The 14584-nt window shown below is 43.5% G+C and overlaps 1 protein-coding gene across 1 annotated transcript in view; it reads left to right on the top strand.

Moving 5' to 3' along the window:
• LOC108700606 (kin of IRRE-like protein 1) overlaps positions 1 to 14584 on the top strand; it is a 165902-nt gene that overhangs the window by 128607 nt on the left and 22711 nt on the right. Inside the window, exons 4-6 of the mRNA XM_041574484.1 lie at positions 3042 to 3199; positions 3675 to 3825; positions 13213 to 13318. Of these exons, the coding sequence (XP_041430418.1) occupies positions 3042 to 3199; positions 3675 to 3825; positions 13213 to 13318 (415 nt within the window). The remainder of the gene's footprint in view (positions 1 to 3041; positions 3200 to 3674; positions 3826 to 13212; positions 13319 to 14584) is intronic.

The raw sequence follows: 14584 nt of genomic DNA, 5'->3' as shown, positions 1-14584 counted from the left end.
TTTCTTGTTTTTTTGTCAAGAAAAATCGGAGTTTTTGGGTGGAAAATCCGAAAAAACTGTATGATTTGGTTTTTTCACGTTTTTTCCCACACTGGAAATTTTCAGGAAAATGTATTGATAAAAACGAAAAAAAACCTGTGCGGATTTGGTCGGAGTATTTTTCGGAAAATAATGAGATAAATTCAAACTATGATAAATGGTCCTCTAAAAGTACATGGGGACTAGAATCTTTAGAACAAAATAATAAGTCCTGTTAAACTTCATACATTCATACGTTGCCCTATCACTCTATGGGGTAAATTTATCAAAGAGTGAAGTTCCGCCACTAGAGTGAAATTCCGCCACTCTCCATTCATTTCTATGGGATTTTGAAAGGCGTATTTGTCAATGGGTGAAAGTGAAAGTTCACCCTTTAATAAATACGCCTATAAAAATCCCATAGAAATGAATGGAGAGTGGCGGAATTTCACTCTAGTGGCGGAACTTCACTATTAACTTCACTCTTTGATAAATATACCCCTATGAGAGTTACACAGAGGTAGCCATGCCAGTCATTCCTACTCTCATTGATGTGTATAATGGGAATACTAATTTACCCTACATCCATGTATAAAAGGGGCTCTCTGGGCTGGTACGGGAGATCTGACCTTGCAGGACCCATTATTCATATAAAGTAGGACTGTATGGCCAATGGCTGTCTAGCAGTTGTGTTCCAACCTTGATATAAATAATTATTCTTCTCTGTAGGCCATACATAATTATGGGGGCAGGTAAGTCTTCTCTAAAGAAACCTTTAGAATCCCTACATGCAATGCTTCCAGTAGACTTGGGTTTAGAAGGCTCTTGGGCCTGTTCTGGAGAATGTTCTCACACCTGATGCAGCTCTGAGTTTATTCAGAGGGTGCAGTCGTCCACACCCTTTCAGCTCGCATGGTCTGTACAGTACAATGTAAGTTTCCCTTGATTGCCAAGGACTTGCAGCAACTTGTTAGGGAGCAATCAGGAGGCACTGAGGCTTGGAAGCAGGAATCAGCCAGCTCGCCCTTCTTGCTAACAATCAAAGGATACAGGCCCATTGTCAGGCAGCAGAACAATCAGACTATTGTACGAGAATCTCTTCCATTAAATCACTTCATTTTCCCTTATTTAATTTAACAGCACCTATCCCAGCACCCACGTTTCTCAGCAGTTGTGCAAGTCAGTGACTGAAAGTGTCCTTGAAACTATAGCTCTACCATGACTGGCCGGTCAGTGATTACCAACCCTAGCCAAGTAGCCATCACCATCACTGACCAAGCAGTGATTAATGGCTCTATCCAAGAAGTGGTCACCATCACTGACCAAGCAGTGATCACTTTAACTGAGGCGGACATTCTGTTTTTGGTTGCATGAAACCAAAACTTCCAAATTTTAACCAAAAAGTGGTTTATCGGGCAGGCATCACAGTCACTGTAAGCAACATGTGTGTCCTTGTTGGTGTATAGGGTGATAGGTGCAAGACCCAGAAGGCCCTACGGCAGACTACCTTGTTATAAAAACAATTAACTACCTACAGTGCGTTCTTCTCCCTCAAGCTGTGAGTCCCAGTTACGCAATACATGCAATGGCCTGCACCATTGTGTAAAGTTGATATGGCAACCCACTGATTTCTAGGAAGCTAATTCGGGATTCAGCCAAATTCAAGACTTCTTCTGCAAAATGGTGAATCAAATTTGGACTCTTAAAACCATGTAGCCATCAAAAGTGCTCTTTAAGCACCCCATTATTAGTAACCTGAAATATGGTGCCTTGTTAGGTGATCTACATTAAGGTTTATGGTAGCTGCTCTGGGGGCCATCCTTCTGAGCTATTTAATAAGACAATGCTTGACGGATAAGTAAACTTTTAAAATAAGTCAATGTAAAATTGACAAGAGTGCTATTCTAAGTACTTTTGAAATGTACATTCGTTATTTTTTTTTGATTCCAAGATATTAAGGGATACATGTACTGTTAATATGAATGAATTTTGTTACAACAGCGCCACCTGCTGGTCAGTTTCCCACCAGTCTGACCAGCAAGTAGTCAAGGAAGTTGTCAGGAGAAAGAAAGAGGCTTAGGGAAGATTTGATAGAGGTTTCTAATTATTTTTCTAAGCAGAAGAACATCAGAGCAGCCTCTTTCTTTCTCCTGGCAACTTCCTTGACTACTTGGTGGTCAGACTGGTGGGAAACTGACCAGCAGGTGGCGCTGTTGTAACAAAATTCATTCATATTAAAACCATGTGAAAATCGAAAGCAACCAAAGTGGCCTCATTTGCCATCAACCTTAAAGGACCTTAGTAATCAAAATGGCCTGTGTCCTCAGCCTTTACAGAATACTGTAAATTAAAGATTCACACATGGAAGAACTCAGGGAGAAATCACATAAACGGAGATCACAGCACATGTCATTGTACACATGCGGCCATTCATATATCATTTCCCGCTACTGAATATGTAATTTTCAGACGCACAATCCATATTTCAAATAGACACTTCTTGCAAGATTTGTAAAAGCAGCTGCACATAGAGGGAATTCTTAGATTAACCATTAGGAAAACATGGATGAGTCCATTATCTAGAATTAGGGATGGCTGCATTAGAAGTGCTGGTGCATGCTGGGAGCTGCAGCTTAATAGGCTGTTCAACGATCCATGAACAAGCAGCAACATCAGTGTTATGGCCTCTTATAAAAAGGATCTATTCTATTATTATTATTTTATACACATGAATAATCAATAAATTCCTATTGTGTTCCCAGAACATTCCTTCTCTTTATGTTTCTGCTTCTACATAAGTTTAGGAGTGGCCACATTTTATCCCATTGTATGGATATATGTTCTGAAGGTGGGTGACCAGTCAAAGAAAAGGTATAAATCCCTATGAGACACAATGGCTGTTCCACACACAAGCTATGAATGAATCTGGATACAGCTTAATCTCTTAATTCTCCCTCTGGAAGATGAGGAATGGATATCATACAGATTTTCAAAATGGACACATATTTCTTCTGTTCTCCTAGTTCCTCCTGAAGATCCTGTGATAGACGGAGGTCCTGAAATCCTGCTCAGGGCTGGCACACCAACCAACCTGACGTGTCATGCTCACAGTGCCAAGCCCCCAGCATCGATTGTTTGGTTTCGGGATGGCAACCAGCAGGCCGGAGATGTCTACAGTACTGTAAGTAGCCCAAGGCCATGAGTGTGTCTCTTTCCCTTGCTTCATCTTCCCTGGTGGAAAGCTTTGTTCTTCCCCTTAAAACCTTCCGCTGCTTATTATATTCAGCCTTCCAGCAGTCATACTGGAGCACAAGAGAGTACAAGAGGTTTTGATCTGTTGCGTGGAGGCAACATAAAAGGTCTTTATATATATTGCTGTCTTCTGTACTTCCAAAGAAAGGCATCCGAGGTGGTCAGGCCTCATTGTTGGAGCTTGTAACAATATCCCTTTGTTGCATCCAACCTTGGCTGCGTGACTCTTTGTAACACATCTAATGGTACAAACTAGGTCTGTCAATATAAAATAACCTAATGTACATCCGTATGCCTGCTATTCTATAGTCCGTGTTGCAACGAACACCAGCTCTGTATTTCTATTGGTCATGATAATATTGAGAAAATACCTGAGGCACAAACTTATCAACCTTTTCCTTCAGGAGGTCCTAGCCGATGGGAAAAGGGCAACCACAGTAAGCTATCTGTTAATCAGCCCAACGGATCAAGACATTGGTCGGGTGTTTACATGTAGGACATCCAATGAAGCCATACCATCTGGAAAGGAGACCTCTGTCAAACTGAATGTCCATCGTAAGTCAACTGTCCCCACAGCATCCACCATTCATTTACATTATGCTCCTGTATCTTCTCAGATCTGTCTTCACTTCTCTTGTTATTATCTCTTTCCAGTTCCAGTACATTGCCCCCATTAAGAGTCTCCCCAGTGTCCCCTTTAACAGTCAATCTAATATGTTCTAAGGCCATCACAGGGTGGTGCATCACAGCTGCCCAAAGGTGTCCTACATGAGCAGATTGTTGAGCAGCAGGATTGAAATCAGTCCAACTGTCCCAGTCCAAATCTGGCCATGTATGGTCACATTTACACTTTCTGATTCCATCTCAAGAATCGTATCCTATAAGACAAGGCCTTTTCCAGGAAGAAAAAAAGGGTAGACAGGCACATGAGTACCAGAGAATGCACTCCCCCATGCAAGCACAAGATGTAAACATAACTTCACTAACAGTAAAGTCAATCAGTCTTTGAGGAACAAACAAAAAAAAAAATAGGAAGATAAAAAAAAATCACACTTTCTGATAAACCCACAGGCAATAACTATTCAAAAGAACACACTGTTCCTATGTACCGGGTAAATGTATTAAACCCTCACTATTTCTCAACTGACCTTCCTTGGCTTTCTCATTGATTCTCCTCCCTGCTTTCTCTGCACCAGTGATTATCAGCTGAGAAACAGCCTCTTTGTATCTCAAGTGTTTGGATGCTCTCCTGTTAAGTTTCCCTTATGACGGACATTTAAAGAGACAGATTTCATTATTTTGTCCTATCTTTGGCCCGGCAATTTCTTTGTTCCCCCACCCTTCAAGGTAAATTGACACCCTGAAAAGGTATATTTCAGTTAAAGTCCCCCTGCCAAGAGGTTCTTCTAGTTCCTCTAACTGTTTAATTTGACCCCACTTCCCCACCATGCTACAGGTTGCTGTTGTGGATAAGGACTTCCTCCATATGGTGCTATAAGAGGGTTCTAGTTCATCCTGTCTCTCCACCTATATGCTGCGCTGAAAATGTTCTACTCCAGGTAGCTGCATGGGTTATCTCCTGACCCTCCTGAGTTATCTCCTGACCCTCCTGAGTTATCTCCTGACCCTCCTGAGTTATCTCCTGACCCTCCTGAGTTATCTCCCGACCCTCCTGAGTTATCTCCTTACCCTCCTGAGTTTGCTCCTGACCCTCTTGAGTTAGCTCCTGACCCTCCTGAGTTAGCTCCTGACCCTCCTGAGTTAGCTCATGAGTTATCTCCTGACCCTCCTGAGTTATCTCCTGACCTTCCTGAGTGATCTCCTGACCCTCCTGGGTTTGCTCCTGACCCTCCTGAGTTAGCTCCTGACCCTCCTGAGTTATCTCCTGAACCTCCTTAGTTATCTCCGGACACTCCTGAGTTATCTCCTGACCCTTCTGAGTTAGCTCCTGACCCTCCTGAGTTAGCTCCTGACCCTCCTGAGTTATCTCCTGACCCTCCTGAGTTATCTCCTGACCCTCCTGAGTGTAACAAACTTACCTCTTGTTCGTAGGGGACGCCCGCCGCGCCGAGCGGCAGCCGCCGCTTCTAGGCCTCAGGCGCCGGCTCCTTAGGGAGCGCGCGGCGCGCATGCGCCGGTCTTAAAGGCGCAGGCGCGTTCGCGCAGGCGCGCTGACGTCACGGCGCAGACGCGCTGGCGTCATTGCGACGGACGCAATGGCGCCAAAATTTAAAATAAAAAGGCAATGCACAGTGTGTGCATTGCCCAACGTAGGTTCTAGTTTTTCTGTTCCTGGGTGCGATTCTGCTTGATTATTCCTGTCCTTCCGGCTAGTCCTGACTCCTATAATTGATCTCTGCCTGCCCTGACCCTTTGGCTTATCCTCTGACTACGCTTTCTGGATCCCGATTTTGTACTTCGACCAAGATTGTTACTGACCCGGCCTGTGACCTCGACTACTCTGCTTCTTACCGATTCTGTACCTTGTTCTGATTGGTTTTGACTTGGCCTGTTTCTGGACTTTGATATACGTTTACGTAAAGTTCCCTTGCTCGCTCAGAGTTGTAGTCCTCTTAGTCCCCTCACTTTAAGACCTGGCGGCATCCGAGTAGCGGAGGGCTCATCCCGAAGTGAAAGGCGGCGGTTTGAGGCTGAAGCGTGAGCCGAGCCCGGGACATAGGGGTTAACTCTGGGTTGTGGGATACCAAACGTGACATTACGTTGGGCCCTAAAAAGACTAAGAAGATGGAGCCAGCTGACGTTACTGCTTCCACCACTCCTTCGGACGCAATCCTGGCAAATCTTCTGCAGAGGCTTGGAGAACAAGAAGACAAGCAAGATTATATTGTCCAATGTCTTCACGGTCTTTCTTCCAGGCTTGATATGATGCAGCAACAGCCTGTTCCTGGTCCGAGTACTGCAACTCCTCAGGCAAGCTCTTCTCTACCTTCACCTACAGGTAGTTCCTTCCATGAGCCCAAGGTTCCTTTTCCTGAGAAGTTTACCGGGGATCGTAGTAAGTTTTTTACGTTTCAAGAAGCCTGTAAGCTACATTTCAGTTTTTTACCTTATTCTTTCCCCACCGAGGAATCTAGGGTAAATTTTGTAGTTACCTTGTTACAGGGCGATGCTCAGCTTTGGGCATTTAGTCTGTCCCAGAGGGATCCAGCCCGTCTCTCTCTTGAAGCTTTCTTTAAAGCCATGGCCGTAATTTACGATGATCCTGATCGTGCCGCCTCTGCCGACGCAGCCATACGTGCTCTTAAACAAGGCAAGAGGCGGGCAGAGGATTATTGTACTGAGTTTCGGCGGTGGGCTGTAGAGACGGGCTGGAATGATACTGCTCTCATGAGCCAATTTAGGGTTGGTCTGGCCGCAGCTATCAAAGATAGTCTTGTCAATTTTCCTACACAGTCCTCCCTGGATTCTCTTATGCATTTGGCTGTTCAGATTGATCGTAGGCATAGAGAGAGACTTCAGGAGGAACAGGTTGCCAATATCTCACCTCTTTCTGTAAATGTTTCCAATATCCCGCAAGTTTTTCCTCAACCCTTTGAAGAACCTATGCAGATTGGTTCTACTCGTCTTTCTTCTGCTGAGAGGGTCCGTAGGAGGAGTAATGGGTTATGTCTGTATTGTGGGGATAAAGGGCATTTTCGCAACACCTGTCCCAAAAGGCCGGGAAACGACAGAGCCTAAGCAGGTCTGGGGAGTCTTGCTTGGGTGATGTCGTTTCTACTCCCCAATCTTCTCAAATTTTAATTCCGGTCCGTTTGAATTGGGACAGTGGTTGTGTGCAGAGCTCTGCTTTTTTGGATTCGGGGGCTGCGGGTAATTTTTTGGATCTTGGGTTTATTAAAGAACATGGTGTCCCTTGCGAACCACAGGTTCCATCATTCAGGTTGTCTGCCATTGATGGTAGATCTTTGGGTTCTGGGTTAGTTTCTACCAAATCTAAGGTCATCCGTATGTCCATGTCTGATCATTTCGAATCCCTTTCTTTTTTCATTACCGAGTGCCCTCAGACTCCAATCATTTTAGGCCTTCCCTGGTTACAAAGTCACAATCCCCAGGTTGATTGGCCCTCTGGTAAAATTTTGAATTGGAGCCCTGCTTGTGAACATTCTTGTATTAAGGTTGGTCAAACTCTGGCTGCAACTTCTTTAAAAGGTCTCCCTCCCTGTTATGCTGCCTTTTCTGATGTTTTTTGTAAAAAAGCAGCTGAGTCTCTACCCCCCCATAGACCTTACGACTGTGCCATTGAATTATTGTCTGGGTCTTCTCCCCCCAAGGGTAGGACATATCCACTTTCTCTTCCCGAGTCCTTGGCCATGGAGGAATATATTAAAGAGAATTTGGAGCGGGGGTTCATTAGACCTTCTTCCTCTCCTGCGGGGGCGGGTTTTTTCTTTGTCAAAAAGAAGGATGGGAGCCTTAGACCCTGTATCGATTATAGAGGGTTAAACAAGATCACGGTCAAGAATCGTTATCCTCTCCCTTTAATCTCCGAACTGTTTGATCGAGTAAAGGGAGCTGTTATTTTTTCCAAGTTAGATTTAAGGGGCGCCTATAATCTAATCAGGATAAGGGAGGGGGATGAGTGGAAGACAGCTTTTAATACCCGGGATGGGCATTATGAATACCTGGTTATGCCCTTTGGCTTATGCAATGCCCCCGCTGTCTTTCAAGAACTAGTCAATGATATCTTCCGTGATCTTTTGGGCCGTTTTGTCGTGGTATATCTAGACGACATTCTCATTTTTTCTTCAAATTTATTTTCTCATCGGGCCCATGTTCGTGAGGTTTTATCTAGGTTAAGGCAAAATCATTTGTATGCAAAACTTGAAAAATGTTTATTTGAGGTTTCTGCTGTACCTTTCCTTGGATACATTATTTCTCAAACAGGTCTTGAGATGGAGCCCGCTAAGGTCCAAGCAATTCAGCAGTGGGCACAACCTCTTTCATTGAAAGCAGTCCAGAGGTTTTTAGGATTCGCTAATTACTACAGACAATTTATTTTAAATTTTTCTAAGTTGGTGGCTCCGATTACTGCCTTAACTAAGAAAGGGGTTGACCCAAGTATTTGGCCTGCTGAAGCGGTTGAGGCTTTTCATCTTTTGAAAGAAGCCTTTATTTCTGCTCCAGTTCTCCGGCACCCTGACTCTTCCTTACCTTTTATTGTTGAGGTAGATGCATCCGAGATCGGTGCTGGTGCTGTGTTGTCTCAGCGACATCCTGTCTCCGGTAAGATGCATCCTTGTGCTTTTTTTCAAAGAAATTCTCTTCAGCAGAGGTCAATTATGATATTGGCAACAGGGAATTATTGGCCATTAAATTAGCATTCGAGGAATGGAGACATCTCCTTGAGGGTGCCAAACATACTGTTTCTGTGTTCACTGACCATAAAAACCTATTATACATTGAATCTGCTAGACGGTTAAATCCTCGGCAAGCCAGGTGGTCATTATTTTTCTCACGGTTTAATTTTCTCATCTCCTACAGGCCAGCAGATAAGAATGTAAAAGCAGATGCCCTTTCTAGAAGTTTTGTCTCCAAACCTAGGGAGAATTTGGGGCCAGTCCCTATTGTTCCGAAGGAGGTGATTGTGGCAGCCCTGAGTCCGGATCTCTTTACTTCTTTGTCTAATGCTCAGGTAGATTCTCCTCCTAATATTCCTGTGGGCAAGTTATTTGTTCCGAGTAATTTACGTGAAGCTGTCTTTCACGAGTCCCATGATTCCAAAGTGGCTGGTCATCTGGGTTGTGCGAAGACTTGTGAATTATTGTCTCGTACTCTCTGGTGGCCGACCCTAAGACAAGACGTTGCCAAATATATTGATTCATGTCCAATTTGCCAACGTTCTAAGCCTTCTAGATCTTTACCTCAGGGTTTGCTGCAGTCACTTCCTATTCCCGAGAAACCTTGGACTCATATATCTATGGATTTCATTGTGGAATTACCTCCTTCTAAGGGTCATACGGTCATCTGGGTAGTAGTGGATCGTTTTAGTAAAATGTCCCATTTTATCCCTCTCCCCACCCTTCCATCTGCCAAGACCCTTGCTGAACTTTTCATTGTCCATATTTTCAAGTTTCACGGGGCTCCTCTTAATATTGTGTCTGATAGGGGGGTTCAATTTGTGTCCAAATTCTGGCGGGCCTTTTGTTCTTTAATGGGTACTGATTTGTCTTTCTCTTCCGCATACCATCCACAGACTAACGGTCAGACTGAGAGGACAAATCAGACCCTGGAACAGTATCTGAGATGTTATGTCTCCTGCAATCAGTCACTTTGGGTTAATTTTCTTCCGTGGGCCGAATTTGCCTATAATAATGCCATTCACTCCTCCACTGGCAGGTCTCCTTTTTTCACTGTTTTTGGTCTCCATCCCAGGGTTTTTTCGTTTTCTGATTCTTGTGACCTTCCTGCCGTCAATTCTATTACTGAGGACTTTTCTAAGGTTTGGCAGGAGGTTCAGAAGTCTTTATCTTCTGCAGTAGCTGCTCAGAAGAGGGCTTCTGATAAACAGCGAAGAGAGTCTCCCGAATATCAGGTTGGTGATCAAGTTTGGCTGTCCTCTAAGAATATTTCTTTGAAAGTCCCTTCGGCCAAACTGGGTCCCAAATTTATTGGTCCATTTTCTGTATCTAAGATTATTAACCCTTGTACTTTCAGGTTAAATCTTCCTCCCGAACTCAAGATTTTTAATTCCTTTCATGTCTCCCTTTTAAAACCTGCTAGAGTGGTACGTCAGACTTCTCCTCCTCCTCCTGTTTCTGTTGAGGGGCAATCTGAATATTTAGTTCACAAGTTGGTTGATTCTCGTATCTCTAAAGGTAAACTACAATATCTGGTTCACTGGAAGGGTTATGGTCCCGAGGAGAGGTCTTGGGTTCCTGCCTCGGATGTTAGGGCTGATCGCTTGGTGAGGCAGTTCCACTCTAGGTTTCCCAACAAACCTAGGGGTCCAGTGGCCCCCTCTGGAGGGGGGGGTAATGTAACAAACTTACCTCTTGTTCGTAGGGGACGCCCGCCGCGCCGAGCGGCAGCCGCCGCTTCTAGGCCTCAGGCGCCGGCTCCTTAGGGAGCGCGCGGCGCGCATGCGCCGGTCTTAAAGGCGCAGGCGCGTTCGCGCAGGCGCGCTGACGTCACGGCGCAGACGCGCTGGCGTCATTGCGACGGACGCAATGGCGCCAAAATTTAAAATAAAAAGGCAATGCACAGTGTGTGCATTGCCCAACGTAGGTTCTAGTTTTTCTGTTCCTGGGTGCGATTCTGCTTGATTATTCCTGTCCTTCCGGCTAGTCCTGACTCCTATAATTGATCTCTGCCTGCCCTGACCCTTTGGCTTATCCTCTGACTACGCTTTCTGGATCCCGATTTTGTACTTCGACCAAGATTGTTACTGACCCGGCCTGTGACCTCGACTACTCTGCTTCTTACCGATTCTGTACCTTGTTCTGATTGGTTTTGACTTGGCCTGTTTCTGGACTTTGATATACGTTTACGTAAAGTTCCCTTGCTCGCTCAGAGTTGTAGTCCTCTTAGTCCCCTCACTTTAAGACCTGGCGGCATCCGAGTAGCGGAGGGCTCATCCCGAAGTGAAAGGCGGCGGTTTGAGGCTGAAGCGTGAGCCGAGCCCGGGACATAGGGGTTAACTCTGGGTTGTGGGATACCAAACGTGACACTGAGTTATCTTCTGACCCTCCTGAGTTTGCTCCTGACCCTCCTGAGTTATCTTCTGACCCTCCTGAGTTATTTCCTGACCCTCGCCATCTGTAGTTCCTATTCATATTCCAGTCTGCTATTCAAATAAATGCATGGTTGCTAAGGTAATTTGGACCCTAGCAACTGGATTTCAGAAACTGGAGAGCTGCTGAATAAAAAGCGAAATAACTCAAAAACCACAAATAATAAAAAATTTAAAACCAATTGCAAATTGTCTCCAGATATCACTCTCTAAACCCCTTTAATCCTTACATCTTTTGTTTATACTTTTTCTGCTTTACTAACTTCTTTCCCTATTCTTACTTTTCCTTCTTTCATTTGTTCTCTTTTACTTTCATTTTCCTACCTCCTTTCCCTATTATCACTTTCTTCTCCTCATTACCTCATCTTTCCTTTCCAGATTTTTCCACTTTTTCCAATTTCTTTTTCTTTGCTTTTCGCTAGGGATGCACCGAATCCAGGATTTGGTTCGGTATTCGGCCAGGATTTGGCCTTTTGCAGCAGGATTCGGATTCGAATCCTAATTTGCATATGCAAATTAGGTAAGGGGACAGAAATCACGTGACTTTTTGTCACAAAACAAGGAAGTAAAACAGGTTTTCCCCTTCCCACCCCTAATTGCATATGTAATTTATGTTCATTATTCGGCCTTATCTTTTGCAGAGGATTCATGGGTTCGGCCGAATCCAAAATAGTGGATTCGGTGCATCCCTACTTTTCTCCTACTCCTCATTCTTTTTAAAGGAGAAGGAAAGGAGCTCTTTACTTGGAGTGCCAAAAGTTAGGCACCCTCAAGTGATTATATATACTTACCTCACACCCCTGCTCCTATCAGGAGAAAACTGCACCAGCCCTGGGTTCTTCTAGCTCGAAAAATCCAAACTTTAACAAAGAAGTTGGCTATTTAGTTTTACGGCGCATGCGTCTGCAACGGGAAATTTGAAGAGAGAAGCTGATCTTTCAGTGGTGCTCTCTGGAAGAACCGGTTTTCAGAACTGGTTTTCTCCTGATAGTAGCACTGGCCCGGGATTTCAGGTAAGTATATACAATCACTTGAGGGTGCCTAACTTTTAGCACCCCCAATTTAATATGCCTTTCCTTCTCCTTTAAAGGATAAGTAAACCTTTAAAACAAGTGAATGTAAAATTGATGAGAGTGTTATTCTAAACACTTTTGTAATTTACATTCATTATTTATTCTTTTTTCCTTCCAAGATATTAAAGGATACATGTACTGTTAATATGAATGAATTTTGCTACAACAGCGCCACCTGATGGTCAGTTTCCCTCCAGTCTGACCACCAAGTAGTCAAGGAAGTTGTAAGGAGAGAGAAAGAGGCTGCTCTGATGTTCTTCTGCTTAGGAAAGATTTGAGAAAGGTTTCTAATTATTTTCCTAAGTAGAAGAACATCAGAGCAGCCTCTTTCTTTCTCCTGACAACTTCCTTGACTACTTGGTGGTCAGACTGGTGGGAAACTGACCAGCAGGTGGCGCTGTTGTAACAAAATTCATTCATATTAATAGTACATGTATCCCTTAATATCTTGGAATAAAAACAAAATAAATAATGAATGTACATTACAAAAGTGCTTAGAATAGCACTCTCATCAATTTTACATTTACTTATTTAATAGGTTTAATTGTCCTTTAAGCATTCATCTTCTCTGTGGTCTGTCTTCCTTCCCTGCTTTTTTTGCCCTTCTCTCATTAACATGAGACAATCAAGAAGGAGAAAGGGTTGGCAGCCGTAATGTGCAATGCCAGCTGTGTGTAGAAGTCAGTATCGGTGTAGACGGCATGGCTGTGTGACTTAAAAGAACATTTAGTTAATGGCATTTATCTAACCCAGGCTTATTTTGCATTCATTGCAAGAACGCCAAGTGAATTCAGATGAGGGAAGCGCCACAGTACATCTCTTTGATAGTGATTTAAGATATTCCTAGCTATTTATCACTGGCATGTATGAAATCTCAGTTGAAGGGATTCTAATCAATTCTTTTCCTTTAATTTGTTCCGATTGCTCAGTCTTCTACCTTTAGAGACACATGTATGAGACAAATATATGGGACATAAGACATTAACCCTTTTATAACTTCCTCTTCATTATCTCTTCTGTTCTGTCTCACAACCCAAATAAATTACATATATTTTTGTAGTTTTTTATTTCTTTACCGGCCACATTATTAACTTCCTGATCTGTTTGCTTTCTCTCCAGATCCACCGACTGTAACATTGTCCATTCATCCCCAAACAGTACAGGAGGGGGAGAGGGTCAGATTTACCTGCAGCGCCACTGCCAACCCAGAGATTAAAGGTTACAGGTCAGCAGATGCTTTATCCTTCTATTAATCATGTTATTCACTCAGCATCGTTTTTCTATCCCCTGATAAGTAAACCTTAAAAATAAGTGAATGTGAAATTGATGAGAGTGATATTCTAAGATCTTTTGTAATGTACATTCATTATTTATTTTGTTTTTATTCCAAGATATTAAGGGATACATGTACTGTTAATATGAATGAATTTTGTTACAACAGCGCCACCTGCTGGTCAGTTTCCCACCAGTCTGACCACCAAGTAGTCAAGGAAGTTGTCAGGAGAAAGAAAGAGGCTGCTCTGATGTTCTTCTGCTTAGGAAAATAAGTGAAAATCATATCATACTTACAGAGATTTTCCTTTCCTGGACTGGAACATGGCAGTGGGTAAATAATGGGTTAATCCCCCTGCCGTGAGCATGGGACAGGATATTAAAATATAAAAGGCTTACTTCCGCCCCCGGCCGCCATCTTAAATTCCTGGAGTCTCCCCCATCGAGGGTGGGAAGCCTTACCCACTGCCATGTTCCAGTCCAGGAAAGGAAAATCTCTGTAAGTATGATATGATTTTCACTTTTCCTGTTCCTTTCACATGGCAGTGGGTAAATAATGGGATGTACAAAAGCATCTTACAACAATTGCGAGGGAGGGATTTTTAATTGAGTTATTTAGGTAGTACAGATTGAAGAACCGAAGTTCCAAAATTTGAATCTTTGTTTGAAAAGACATCAAACTTGTAATGACTAATGAAGGTGTGAAAAGAGGACCACACTGCCGCTCTGCAGATTTCCTCTGATGAAACTCTGGAGTGGAAGGCCCATGAGGCTGCCAGACCTCTGGTAGAGTGTGCCCTGATATTAGAGGGTACTGTACTGGATTTCTCCTTGTAGGCCATTCTAATACACGTTTTTATCCAGTTTGCTATGGTAGACTTGGTAGGTTGAGCTCCTGCTTTATTCCCTTCCGGGATGACCAAGAGGGAATCGGAAAGCCTGATGTTTTTCATTCTTTCAAGGTATACACTCAGACATCTGACCACGTCCAAAGTGTGCCACTTCGCTTCCTCACTGGATTTCGGATTTTTGAAGAAAGAAGGCAAGACTATGTTTTGGCTGGTGTGAAAACTAGAGACCACCTTGGGTATGAAACCATCTGCTGTTTGCAAGATCACTTTATCTTGAAGAAAAATCACTTTTCCTTCCTTTATTGAGAATGCTTGAATCTCAGCTACTCTCCTGGCTGTTGTTATTGCTAATAAAAAACACATCTTGA

This window comes from Xenopus laevis, chromosome 8S, assembly GCF_017654675.1.
Source record: "Xenopus laevis strain J_2021 chromosome 8S, Xenopus_laevis_v10.1, whole genome shotgun sequence".
Taxonomy (NCBI): Eukaryota; Metazoa; Chordata; class Amphibia; order Anura; family Pipidae; genus Xenopus; species Xenopus laevis.
The sequence above is the reverse complement of the archived record's forward strand: the minus strand, read 5'-3'. Positions and strand labels throughout refer to the sequence as shown.